Source organism: Stigmatopora argus, chromosome 19 (genome assembly GCF_051989625.1).
Source record: "Stigmatopora argus isolate UIUO_Sarg chromosome 19, RoL_Sarg_1.0, whole genome shotgun sequence".
Taxonomy (NCBI): Eukaryota; Metazoa; Chordata; class Actinopteri; order Syngnathiformes; family Syngnathidae; genus Stigmatopora; species Stigmatopora argus.
This window is the reverse complement of record NC_135405.1, coordinates 9,968,434-9,982,033: the sequence shown is the minus strand read 5'-3', so window position 1 is coordinate 9,982,033 and position 13,600 is coordinate 9,968,434. Positions and strand designations below refer to the sequence as shown.

The following is a 13,600-nucleotide window of genomic DNA, read 5'->3' as shown; positions in this document are numbered from 1 at the left end:
ATAAAATAGAGTATATTATTGCACAGGCGAGGAACCTTATTTCCACCCCACTTTGCAAAATGACCCCCGGTTTCCTGGCTCAGCCAATTAGATCGACCGCATGACCTCAATATCCTGCTCCAACCAATCAGAACATCTAAACCGGCCGGGGTGCAGCGAGGCCTGCAGCCGAGGTGTCACCATCTACCCCGATTGAATGTTTATTCAAGTCCCGCTCACTTGATTCGTTTACCAGCGGCTGACCACCAAAGGTGAACATGTGTGCGACTACATGGGGAATAATTGGATGCACATTGGATTCATTTTTTCCTCAGTGCACTTGTGCTATGTACAGCGATGCATTTAAGGGAATCAAACAATCAGAGTTTTACTCTCACAGATGCTTGAAATTTACTCAAAACATATTCTCGCCAAGCAGCTTCATACGGACTAGTAATAACAGAGCACCAGGCAGGATCTAGTCAATTTATTTATGAATATGCAATCATCTCTCAATTTGCGACCTGAAATCAATCAACTCGACATTGGGGGCTACTTTGAGACCAGCCACCTGTGTGCACGTTTGTAGTTTTTCAACTTCATCAAATAATTCTCTTTAATAAGTCCACGGGTCAAGATTTCTTGCTTCTTCAGAGCTGTTGTTCTGAAAATATTATATCACAGGACAATTACCGTCTTTTCTCAAGTGTAAACTGCATGTTATATTTTTTAAATCCTAGTTTAGTGGCTTGTGGCATGCAATTCTGTCTTGTTAATGGGCTCGGAAAAATTTGCATGCAACATGAGATTTTTTTTGTATGGAAAAAAAGAACATTAATATGAAAAATGTAATAAAATATAAATTACTCCGCAATAAATATGAGTGCAGAGGGGGGAAAATGATTTGAAGGGTGATTATATGGCTGCACTATTATACATGAGAACATATTGCACTTGAGAAATTATGGTACTCCATATTCTTGCTTTTACGCGTTAATGTTCTTGTATATGTAAATGTGAATATTTTAGTACATTTACTCTAGCAGGAGAAATTGTGTATTAATAATGTTTTTTTTTTTGATACACAATGTATCAACATTTATTGTTATACAATATAAGACTTTTAAGTGTAGTACTATCTGGGCTGTGCAGGAAGAGGGGCTATTGGGGGGTGCATGCATGTGAGTCCAGGCAAATTGCCTATATTTAGACCCATGTGACTTTAAGTGTAAAAGCCCACAGGGCACATCAGTCAGAAGCAAAAAAAGATAAAAGAAAATAGAAAAAAGAAGGCCTTTCGTAATATTGAAAGAAATCGGCTCTAAATACTCACGTACTATACACATGCACATAAAGACACAATTTTCCGCCATCATTTAGCATCTGTGATCCTGCTCCTGGATTCACAGCCGCGGTGATGTCTGGCAGAGCTTCACATGGTCATGTCAGGCGTGACTGATGGGAGTTTTGCACCTAGACTGTGTCCATGTCCAGACTTAACCATAATTTGCACACATTTATAGAAATGCAAAGAGCAGGCGTAATGTGAAAGTTTAACTGGTTTGGGACTCACTTGGGCAAATGTTTATGAAGGAAGGTTATGTACTTTCATTCAAATGTACCGTATAAGATAAAATTCTCTTTTTTAAAGCACCTGTCAAGTTAAACTTTTCAACATACGTATTCTTTTTACTGTTAGCAAACATCCCTGAAAGGACCAAGTACATAAAAGCGTCATTCACACCGTTGACACTTACAATGTCAACCACTAAACTAACTCCGCTAAAGATTCTTGCATCATACCCAATGTTATAAGTTGCATATTTACCGTCGTATTATCAGTAGAATTTTGGGATGAACTATTCCAAAACAAAAGGAAGAAATTAATATCACATCTCAGATAAGAATTTAGTCCCTAAGCGGATTTTTACAATTGAGTGTATATTTACAAATCAAATGGAAATGACGCAGACTATGCATTATTTTATTTTACATAAAGAACGTTAAAACCAGTCATACTGGCCACAAAAGAGAACCTGAGCGTCACCAGCATGTTCTCGGCATGGAAAGTAAATGTGAAGACAAGTACGTCAGCTTTCCGCCTGCTACCACATCTTACTTTGGCTTCTACTTGCAGACATGTTGTGAGCAATGCTTGCGGTGAGCCAAACATTGCTTATGTTTATGCATATCAATGTGCTAGATGTTATGGAAATGATGAGAGTGAAACGAGCCAGGCGTGTTGTCTAATAGTTACAGGAAATCAATGATCATGAGCTGTTATTAATATACTATAAGTAGATTTAGGTAATTTGCTGTGTTCTACAACTGGTAATTCATACCTGCACTTATAGTTTCAGTGATGTGGTTCAGTAATAATTTAATTTATATTGGTTTTATAATCTTCCCTACTTTTCTTCAACAATTGCACGAAAGGGGTAAATTAAGTCTATAGTTAGTTCAATAAAATAAACACAGACAAAGAGTTTGGTTTAAAACTGTATTCAGATTAACGCGACCTTTTAAAACAATAAATAATCTGATCACTTCTTTGCCGAAGATTCATTGTGAGATATTTACATTATAAATTAAATAAGAGAAAAACATTCAGCATATTTTTTAGCTATGACAAACAAATTGCATGTGAAGCCGGTTTTAAAGCATTTTGTACTTTTGCTACATGAGGTAAAAACATGAGGACATTTTTATCCCGATATGTAAACAATGTTTTTTTGTTGTTGTTGTTTTTTTTAAGTAATACATCCAGGGGGAAAAATGTACTGCATGGATTTTAACAGCTATACAAATAAAAGTACTCAGCTAGCTTTGCTTCCACTGTCATTCAAACACCAAAACTACTCTTTTTTTGTTGGGAAATAAAATAGATGGTAACTAGTGAAAACAGCTCACTGACAAATAAATACAAAGAACCATTGATATTATACACAAGTGAAAATCTTGCAGTTGCGTCAACCGTTATTCCTATGTCTCTGTGCACTGGATTCCTCAGGGGAAGGGGCACTGAAGCAACACATTCTCATACACCAGTGGAAATCCAAGACAGATTAACCAACAAAGCCAACTGCGCGTGAGACATTTCGACTGCAAACATTGGCTTGATGTTTAACCAAGACAGAGAGGCTTTGTCGCCTCTACAGGAAGAAGGGAATTCAGTTCACCACCATTAAAATGACACTTGTTTCCTTTACAGTGGAACAAAAGTGGTGGCCTTTCCCTCTTGGGCTTGTGAAAATTGGTTCATGAACATTCTTGGAAAAGAAAAAAGGCTCCAATGTCGAGCACAACAGTTTTCCAAGCAGATCACCTTTCAATGCTTTATTGTCAAAGTTGGAACATCCTCAGTTAGTGGACAAGATCCATCAGCATCAGATATTGTCAGCTCCCATTTGTTATAATCACAGACGTGGCCTTGTGTCCTTGCATCTGCTCAGCCTGCATCCTCATGTGTGAGGCCATATCGTACTGGACCCCCGCGCAAGCCAGTCCAGAATAACTTCTTAGGCTCTCCGGGTCATACAGGTGTTCCAAGGAGTAGCCAGTCAACGCATAGGCCGCTTGCCTGTCCAGCGTGGGCCTCTCGTGCGTTGGGTAGAGCAGAGGGCTGCCTTGTGGTTGTGTCGGATGGGGTGACAGATCCGTCTGCATGTAGTCTTTGGTGAGGGGATGAGCGGACCTGGGGATGACGTCAGAGCTGGGGCTGCTGAGACGAGACAGGGATCCGGGACTGGTTGTGTTTTCGTCATTGTCCAGGGGACCGGACACTTTCACCCGGTGGTGGAGCCGTTCAGAAGGGAGGTCAATGCTCGGAGCTCCTGGGCCTCTGCACACTACGCTGGGCATGTTGAGCTGTGAGTGGTGGGGTACTGACGAGTTGAAACACGGACTGTGATTCTTAGCGACATCAAGCGGTGGTTTGTGCTGCTGAAGACGACTTTCTTCTTCTTTGATCATTTGCTGCGTGGCCCGAATTAGGGTTTCCATCTTACTGGGCTCCCGAGGACTGGTCTGGTATTGGTCCCCGTGGTAGCGTTCACCGGAATCACTCGTGGACCCTCCGCCATCCGGTGAACTCATGATGCTGTCTTCGTCCCAGTGGCCTCGTCCTATTTAAATCAGAAAGAAAAACATAGTGTTTAAGGAACAGATTTTACGCTCCATGCCTGTATTTACCTCCCATATATTTCACAAGAAAGAATGCTTTCTGGCCTCAACGTGCATATGGAATCATACAACATCTTGGCAGACAATAGTGGTTTGGGGCTGTGAATTGTGAAATTACTTGGCTTTCAATTTGAGGCAATTTTTGAACAGATGGTAGCAATCGACACACTGGCAAGAGACGGCATAAACAACTTAGTGTGTCCCATAATAACATTTGGGAAAACAACTACCAGGGGCAGCAAAGCAAGAACAATTTCCAGAGACAGATGGTTGTGGCCTTAACCCTAACACCTCACCATGGAAAGCAGCGTGGTAGGACGTGATTTCGTAGCTCTCGTTGCTGTCCGCAGATGCTTTCGGAAGAGCGAGCACGGAGCGGGTGGCATCCCACCACACTTCTCTTCCTGACTGCGGTGCACCTAAGAAGTAGCGTCCACTTGGACAACGGACCCGATCGCAGGCAGTCGTGTGAGGACGGGACTGGGCGTGAGCGAGATCCTCTTCCAATAGTCCCAGGCCGTAGCACAGGGAGCCCGAGTCTGGATACAGTCGGTAGGCACACGAAGCCTCCGCGGCCTCAGTCGGATCCAACAGCTGGGGGGAGGCAGCCTCTGTCAGGGGGCTCCCTCCCCATTGACTGTCTTGGTCTGACTCAGAACGTTCTGGATTGAATGCTGAAAATTGCTGCAGAGATACAAGCATAAAACAAGATATGATTGGAAGCTCTCGCCGACGATTAGCCTGGCCAGTTTACGCTATTTGCTTCTATAAAAGACACTGTTTATCACCTGTGGGTATGGCGACACTCTGGCTTTAGCCTTTGACTGGGTAAGACGGGACTTTGTGCTTTTCCTGTCCTCGCTGAGACTGTCAGTGTAAGGGAAAGCCGGCTTGCTGGGGCTCATTTGGTCGAGGGACAGCTGCATTCCCTTGTATTCCGTGTCCCTTTTACACATAAACACGAAATACTGTTAGACGCAAAGATAAAAAGCCCAAGCTAATATTTGTCCTAATATCCTGCCATGGATTGACCCTGTGAATTGATGGGATAGCAGGATTTAGCCCGTGGTTTTCCGTCTACTATCATTGTCTTTGTGTGGAAGTGAACAATTTACAAATGATCTATTTCCAATTTCAAGCTTTGAACACACATTTTTAAACTAGGATAAGTCAAGTTCTAGGAATGTCTGGTCTTTATTTCAAGGCGTTACCATGAACACATTTTATACAAACACTCATACACTGTGCATACACTTTACACAGTATTTTATTCAGTGTATATATAGTGGGACTATTGTTAAATTTTAAATAAAGACGCCTGCTGATTTTCCATATTCAAGCCTGCCTTTTGCCGCAGCCATCTATGACAGACTCCAGCTCCCTGTGACTATGAACATAATATCTGGCAAAAAATATGGTGACTGGCAAGAGCTGTGAGGCCAAGGCGCAATAGCATCATTCTAATAATATATAAATTAAAGATTAAAAGTGCATAGTTAAAAATGACTTGTTTGATTAGAGCTCTTAGACCAAACATTTTCAACCAACTACTCTTTTGGTAATATAGTACTGTCCGAAAATTAGGAAATTTGAATGCTATCCAATACCAGATGTTTCTGAGTTGAAAGCCATGCAACTCAGTGTCACCAGAGCATCAATTTTCACCGAGTCTTCCCTTGAGATTCTAGTTCTCTTTTTGTCAAAGAAAGAACAGTTGAAGATGTGGCTTGTCCAAAACAATGGGTCTGTGCAAATAAGTCTAAAATCGGTATTAATTTCACCACATCAAAGTTTCAACTCTACTAACTTCACAATTCTTTCCCATCATGCAACAAGTGAAACCCCGCATACAGGGCCTTTTTTTGCGACAGATTGGACTTTGCCACAGAAATTGTAGATTCCTGTAGGCTTGGCTTTGGACAATTTAACATAGCGTCCTGATACTAAAGTCAAGGCAAGTGTCCGTGCAGACAGAGCAACAAGGCTCCTGTGTCAAATGCTCAGCAAACATGAGCCTATTATAACTTATCACATCGACAGTATGTAATAGCAGCTGCCTGGCATTTTAAACCCTGTGCCCCATCCCTGACCCCACGTAGCCAGCCTCTTTAATAGGACTCTAAATATGACCCATTCTTTATGTACAACACCTCAGGAGAAAGGCTGTGTTTGGATAGCCACCAGCGAGTGAGTCTTATTTGCTTTAGCAAGGTATAGTTGCGCTGCTTTCGGGGGCTGCATCCTATCTGCACCCCGCCGACTCGTGGCTGAGCCAATAATGTCGGCCCATTGTGCAAACTCAGCTGTGTTAGCCGAATTCCACCTCGGGGTCAATGTCAGACCACCTCACGCCTGAAATTCACCACCAGTGTGGCTCCTGACATGTTTTATTAATGGCTTCTTGTTGTGCGCTTGTTCGTAATTGTTTTAAGATAATATGCTCATGTTGTTCCCCTCGTCTAGTAGTATAGCCGTTGCACATAAAAGTTACTCGTAGATGAGCCAAAACTCACAAGGCGAATTCAACATGTGTACTAGCTGGGAGATGGCTATTGATCCCCAGTCCCCTGTTCGATCGACTTTGCTTTCTTTACACTGACGATCGATGCAGCAGTAGAGGTTTTTTGATGGGGTTCAACCCCCATGTTTGTCTTGCCGTCTCCAAGGGTCTGAGTGTATTTGTGCTCTCATAACAACAACTTCCCCCGAGCCCTAGTGCTGCAGCGTTGGGTGGATTTGGCGAGAGAGGCTAGAAATTGAGGCATCTTGCCCAGACGGCATTTAACAACGTCAATTTAACTTCTATAGCAGAATTCTATTATCCGGATCTAATGTCCAATGATGCGTTGGTTTACATTTAAGGAAGCTGAACACAAGTAAAAAAATATGCTAAATCACCTTTAACCTTATCATGGAGCAAATGGTTGCACGATCAACATCAGGCAAACGTTAGAAATGGAGGCTGGCCATCGCTTTCCTAATTTGACGGTCTGTGCATCCCCACGTTTTTGCTATAGTTTTGATTGACGGTGTTCATTGTCCACATATGATCAAAGTATGAGTCTGATCTGTGGATAACACATTCCATGAATTTTGTATGCTTTCACTGCCATAATGCCTATCTGAACTGAGCCATATGGGATAAAAAAAATGAAATTGGGTGGGGGTAATCGAGTTTGAATTGAAAACAACAGTTAACATATCCTACGCTTAAAAAAACGACATGCTTGCTGTAACAAAAAGAAAGTGACAAGAATACAGATGTAAACAAATGTGATATTACATTCAGTTTTGTAGCATGGAATTGACTGCCTTCTCCCTATAATTTCCATTATAAATCTGAGATTTTATGTTTCATTCTAACAACTCACATTGATAGCATAAATTTAATCTGCCCACTTTTTACACAATCGGATTTTTATCCACATAGGAAAAATATGTACAGAACATAAAGAATATTTTTCTCAAGTATTTGAAATCTAGTTTAAGACTGTAATACCCTAACTGTAATAAAAAGTCTAAGAGTGCTGAGCCATAGTACAAAGGTGAGCTATAGGGACAAATGCATAACCAAGAGCTCCGTAAACCTTAACTTTAAGGGCGTATGAACTTATAAGATAGACTCACGTGAGGACGTAGTTGACGCTGACAATACAGTGGGGTCTGGATGACCTGCTGTTGTGGACGATGGTGGCATAACTCTGCACCCAAACCCATCCTCCGTGCTTGGCCAAGAAACGGTAATATTTAGTGGTGACTTGGCCCTTTACCAGCACTGGGGGAGATAAAAAGAATCACACAGATGTCAGAGATTAGCGTGTTTGCATGCGTGTGTTTGTGCTGCTGTAATGGTCAGCATGTGTAAGCAGACTCACGAAGGTGGTGGGCACAGCGGAGGTGGAAGATGTCACAGCCGTGTACGTGATGGTACAGAGTTTTCTCAATCAGATCCTGCGGCTCATAACCCGTCAGTTCGGCTACCCTGCAGAGAAATGATTGGAGGCGATTAAAATAAATACATAAATACATCTGCCCGTATTTACATGTTTTTACAAGATCGCCGCCATTACCAAGCATGAGAAATATGGTTGCAATTGTCAGGTGGCATTTGCAAACTCACTTAATGATGCTCAATTGGCAACATGTGCTCACCTGGAGTCAAGGAAGATAAGCTTCATGTCCAAACTGGCCCTAAACATGAACATGTTGCTGTGGAGTTTGATTTCGGTCACGGCGCTGGGGGGTAGAGAGTGCCCCACAGCTACCAGGCCCACATTTTGGTAGCAACCCTCAAAGGGTGCCATGTCCAAACTGTACTGACGGATTTTCAGGTAGCCACTGCAGTGGATCACCTGTTATGGGAAATATTTAACTTAAAAACATGTCAGGAATTCTTAAATTTCCTAAAATAATATGATCAAATGCATTACTTTAGTCACTCAATCTGAATAACAAGAACTGTATTCATGACCATTCAGTTTATTTGTAGGTCATTCTTAGTTAAATTATTTCCCAAAATTGAATTAAAATTTTATACAACTGACCTTATATCCACCACTGGTAAGGCCTGCATTTCTTTTGGCCAACACACATTTCATTCTCAGGAAAAAAGAACGCTCCACTTCGTACTCTAAAAGAAAAACAATCATTTTTTGTTTTAATATATTATCATTTAATAAAATAACTCAAAGTAATTATTAATTTGCATACTGCAGAATTATGTGAACACATTGTGATAAATGTACAATAAATAAAAACTTCACAGCCCCCCCCCAAAAAAACCCTAGAACAAATGAAATGCAATGTATTCAGGCCTGTGTTGAATTTAGCCCAAATTACTAAAGTAAGCAATACAGGGGATAAAGAAAATGAACTAAATACTTCCAGGTGTATACTTTGGTGACATTTACGCACAGCGCGCGTCCATCATGCGGCCCTTTAACAACACTGACGCGTCTGTTCCAATGATTGCCGCTCGACACGCTCATGCCATAGCAAATAGACAAGAATAATGAGTTTTAAAACCGAGACGGAATATAAATGGCCTTATCCCGGGCCAGAGTGATTAGTGGTTTTTTTTTCACCTTGTACAAAATGCGAATGGTAGGGCTGATGTGGCGTCAGTACAGCTGTCATCTCGTCGTGGTCTGCAGGATGCACATATTCATAAATACTGTTTCCGGTCAACTCTACCTGTGGAGAACAACTGAGTTAATATAAGTGAGAATGGAAGTGATTTGTTTGTACTGTAAAATAGTAGGAATAAAAGGCATGAAATTGGGAAAAAAATAGACCTGGGATAGTCCTAAATGCACCGACGCTGTTTCTGAAATGTACATAATTTTCCCATCTGGGGCAACAACGAATATAAAGCCATCCAATGTCTGTAAATAATTAAAGAGCACGGTTAGTTAGAAATCATTCACTTTTCATTAAGAGTGCACAGATAAAAGTAACAATGTAGACCTGCAGCAGATGAGAGCCAAGCTCGCGTCCAAGATTGTCTATCGGTCTCGTTCGACTTGTATGACCCCAAGCTTCACCCAAACCTGCCCCAAAAGGATTAAAAAAAACACATGTAGTATTTAAAACATAATAGAAAATGAATAGATAATACCGAATATAAATCATGTTCTTTGTATTGTTGTGCATTTAACTTTCATGTCACACTATTTTACATCTAAATGGAATGGGATTTGTGTCTGAGTTGTTGAAAATGGGGTTAAAATACATTGTGAATACAACAAGCAACAATTATTTTTGCATTATCTGGATTTTTTTCAATCACTGTTAAGATATTTCAATGAAAAAATAACAAGCAGCAATTATTGTATCATCTGTAGTTAAGATATTTTGATTCAAATACTTGTAGAGCCAAGACAGAAATAACAAGTGAGAGCTTATTTTCAAAAAAAAATGCTTGCATCGGTTTTCATGTATAACGGATTTTTAAAAAAGGCAAGAAAAAGAGAGAGAGAGTTCTGTTTTGCATGTAGCTTGCATGTGCCGCTCTTCTATAGAATGGCTGGCGAGTTTCCTCGCGCTCACATGGCTTAAGGTGATTACAAGCCCTGCAGGGCCCTCGCCATAATAGCTGCGTCTCGTTCGCAGTCACGCAGCCGGTAATGCAGCCTGCAGAGAGCTGCTTAAATACTATAGGGAAGGGGGAAAAAAGATGAAGATGGAGGTCTTTTCTTTGCTTCATCTGCAAACCTGCAAGCTCGATCAATGTCACATACACTTTAGCCGAGTCCTCGACTGCAGTGATTTAATTCATTCGCCAAATCTCCTTGTATCGGCATTACAGCGGCGGGTTTTAGAGGCTCTACTCTCCGACACAAGAGCCACATGGAACACGGTTACATTTTTATCCACGCTGTCACGGAGATATTCATTTGTGATTGTCTTTGTGAGGCATGCTTCTTGCATTCTGCTTTTTTTTAAAGGACGAGCTATGTAAAACATCTCTCCGGTAGAATGATAAACATATGAATATATTGGATCCAGTGTAGATTGAAATAACTACTTTATTGTTTTTAATGGTTCTAATCGATGTCAGATTTTCCGCGTGCAATTGCATATTCAATTTGTAATTTGGGGATTTAGATTTTGGTTCATTTTATTTTTCTGGTTATGGTATTATAATTAGAATAGTATGTATTTTTATTATGTTGCACATATGTATCTATATCTATTTATATATATTTTAGTATATACATATTATTTGCATCCTTACCTTGTGGGAAGACTATTCTCATTTTTAGGTAGCTTGTTGTCAGACGAATAATGGATGCTTTGTCCAGCTGCGACGTAATGGCAGACGGTAAAGGCAACATTTTGGCCAGTTCGTAAAATTCACTGTTCTCCTTTTCCCGTCTAGTCCTTGCCGCCGTTTTGGACTTTTCCTTCATATCGGTGCCGGTTGGCCGCCGATGCTGCGGCTGGTGATGATGAGAATGACGTGGATCCTAGCTTGCATACGCGGCCTGGTGCTCCGTCACATCAGCAACGTGCCGTTTCTCCTTCTCATGGTCAGTGAATAATTGTGTTTGTTCTTTTTTCTTTTTTTTATCACAAGGGAAAATGCACTTGAAATATTGGATATCCAGTTTGTGCGTTTAGATATCCTTCGTATTCCTCGGGTCGATTGCAGTCGTGAATCCAATGTGCTGGGTTTCTTCCATTACCTGTGGAATAGAAATAGAACGTGTAAATTAATAGGAAACCATTTCAGCTACAAATATATATATATATATATATATATATATATATATATATATATATATATATATATATATATTTTTTTTAATTCATATGTAAAATTCTAAAATGTCATTTCAAATCTTCAACTGCAATGATGAATCACAATTCAAAATTCAGAATGGATTGAATGTATGAGCTTTATTTTAAGTGAACATTTTGCAGATAATTTAGAGATAATAATAATATTCTAAAGCCATCAAATAACGACCCTGTATTATAATACACACATTGAACTATTGTAATTGTTGTAGTTGTAGTTGACATTACAGAAAATATTGGTTCACAAAAATTTAAATTTTGGCCTACTATAAATTTACATGCTACATTTTGGCTATTTATTATTCATTCGTGTAAAAATATGGCCCTCAAAAATAATTCCCTTGTCATTTGAAATTGTTCCCAAATATCTGTATGTAAAATAATCAAAATAACTAACATAACACAATGATTTAATTTATATGAAGTGAACTAAAAATACATTGAAAAAAACAAACACAAGTACAAGTACGTTTTATTTGATGAATTAGCATTTTACATAATCAAACAAATATGTTTTTCAATGCTTGGAAAAAACTTATTACAAATTGACATCGTATATTATTTAAATTTGCATCATTTAAGTGCTTTTTAATAACCTTCATTTTGTAATAATAATTTGAAGGAAAAGTGAATTTCCAGCTTGATCAAATAATAAACGCTCCCCATTTTTTAGCATTGCATCCCCTAGACACTCTTTTAAAACAGCCATTTGAATAAAAAATGACTCCAACTATTTACAGTAATTGCATGAATTGCACGTGGCGTGGTCCCCGATGCAGACCCTCGCTCGACATCAGCCGCGCCCCCCTCCCCCCTGGTCGTGCCAATCGATCTTACCCCCGCTCAGCCTGCTGGGAATTTCACCTGTCCTGAACTGGCGTGGCCGAGTGGTCCCGGTGAAGTTCTCCTTTCTCAGCTCCTCGCGGAGTTCCACCTGGAAAGGCGAACACGGGGCCGTGCGCTGCATACAGCTCCCCAAATTACCGGGACGCGCAACGAGTGGCATTCGCGGCCCCGACAAGCCTCCTCTTTTCTCCTCTCCTCTCCTCTCCTCTTCCTCAACGCGCCTCACAGGAGCGCTCGAGCACACGCCCGCTCAGCGCCCCGATTGGCTGGCATCCCCAGAAGCGTCTTTTTTTCATTGGGTACCTGCCTCGTGGGCGTGGCTTTCGTCATCCGATGCGCGTCCACCACACTTGCGTCACACGTCTCGAGACACGAGTGAGTTGGGCTGACGATTTTGTTGCGTTATTGTGGACACAAATCCTCGAATAAAATTGCAGTAGTGCGTGTGTGGGAGGTATGTGAAGAGGGTTATTCAAGAAATGATTTTGTTTTCTAACTAAATACATGAATAAGAATTTTTGAATCAATGGCATAGGATTTGTGCCATGTTTAATGAGTTTATTACTATTCATATGTTTAAGATGCGAATTAGTCTCAGTGGAAGCACAAATAAAGGCAATATCTTACTAACCTTGTATTTTAGTTACGCATAGCAAAGCTTTTTAAACTAGGGAATTAGTGGAAATAAGCTCAGCAGGCAACAAAGGAAAAATGTGAAATCACAATTCAGTGAAGAATTTGAGGGTGCAAAAATAATAGAGAATACATAGCCAGTTGCAAATATTAAAGTTTGATAAGCTGATGTACATTATTTTTTAAGGGAAAATTATGAAGGGGTTGTTAGTTTTCTCACATTTTAAATGTGTGCATTACAAATCACATCAATTTAATATAGTTCTAAATAATATTATTTTTGTTTTTGTGTATCAGTACTATATTGGTCTTAATGTGTTTTCTTTATTGAAAAATGTTTTCAGTGGACATTGGTTTTAGCATGTTGCTCAAACTAGAAATGCTAAATAATGTTCAATTTTCATAGTTTTATTGTCCACAGAAAATGATTTGACAAAACAATTTAGTCTTTCAAATCTCATTTTCAAAATTACATTCAATATTTTGCATAAGTCCCTAAAGTTGATACCTACCGTGTCAGTGCCTCTCTAATTCATTGGCTGCCACGGATGACGCCAGACAATCTGACGTCTGTTACTGTCAATGGCAGTAAATAATAAAACGTAATTGTGAACCAATAAGAGTGGTGAATTGTTTTTTACTGAAAATTATTTTTTTT

At 40.0% G+C, this 13,600-nt stretch overlaps 1 protein-coding gene across 1 annotated transcript; it reads right to left on the bottom strand.

Moving 5' to 3' along the window:
* Nucleotides 1-2,667: 2,667 nt before the first annotated feature.
* LOC144064816 (single-minded homolog 1-like) lies at nucleotides 2,668-11,187 on the bottom strand. The gene is made up of 11 exons (XM_077587629.1): nucleotides 10,898-11,187; nucleotides 9,628-9,710; nucleotides 9,456-9,545; nucleotides 9,246-9,354; nucleotides 8,706-8,791; nucleotides 8,314-8,513; nucleotides 8,037-8,143; nucleotides 7,789-7,936; nucleotides 4,950-5,106; nucleotides 4,458-4,845; nucleotides 2,668-4,103 (listed from the first exon to the last, which is right to left on the bottom strand). Exons 1-11 carry the CDS (start codon nucleotides 11,070-11,072, stop codon nucleotides 3,376-3,378), a joined length of 2,271 nt encoding a protein of 756 aa, XP_077443755.1. The 5' UTR covers nucleotides 11,073-11,187; the 3' UTR covers nucleotides 2,668-3,375.
* Nucleotides 11,188-13,600: the final 2,413 nt, after the last annotated feature.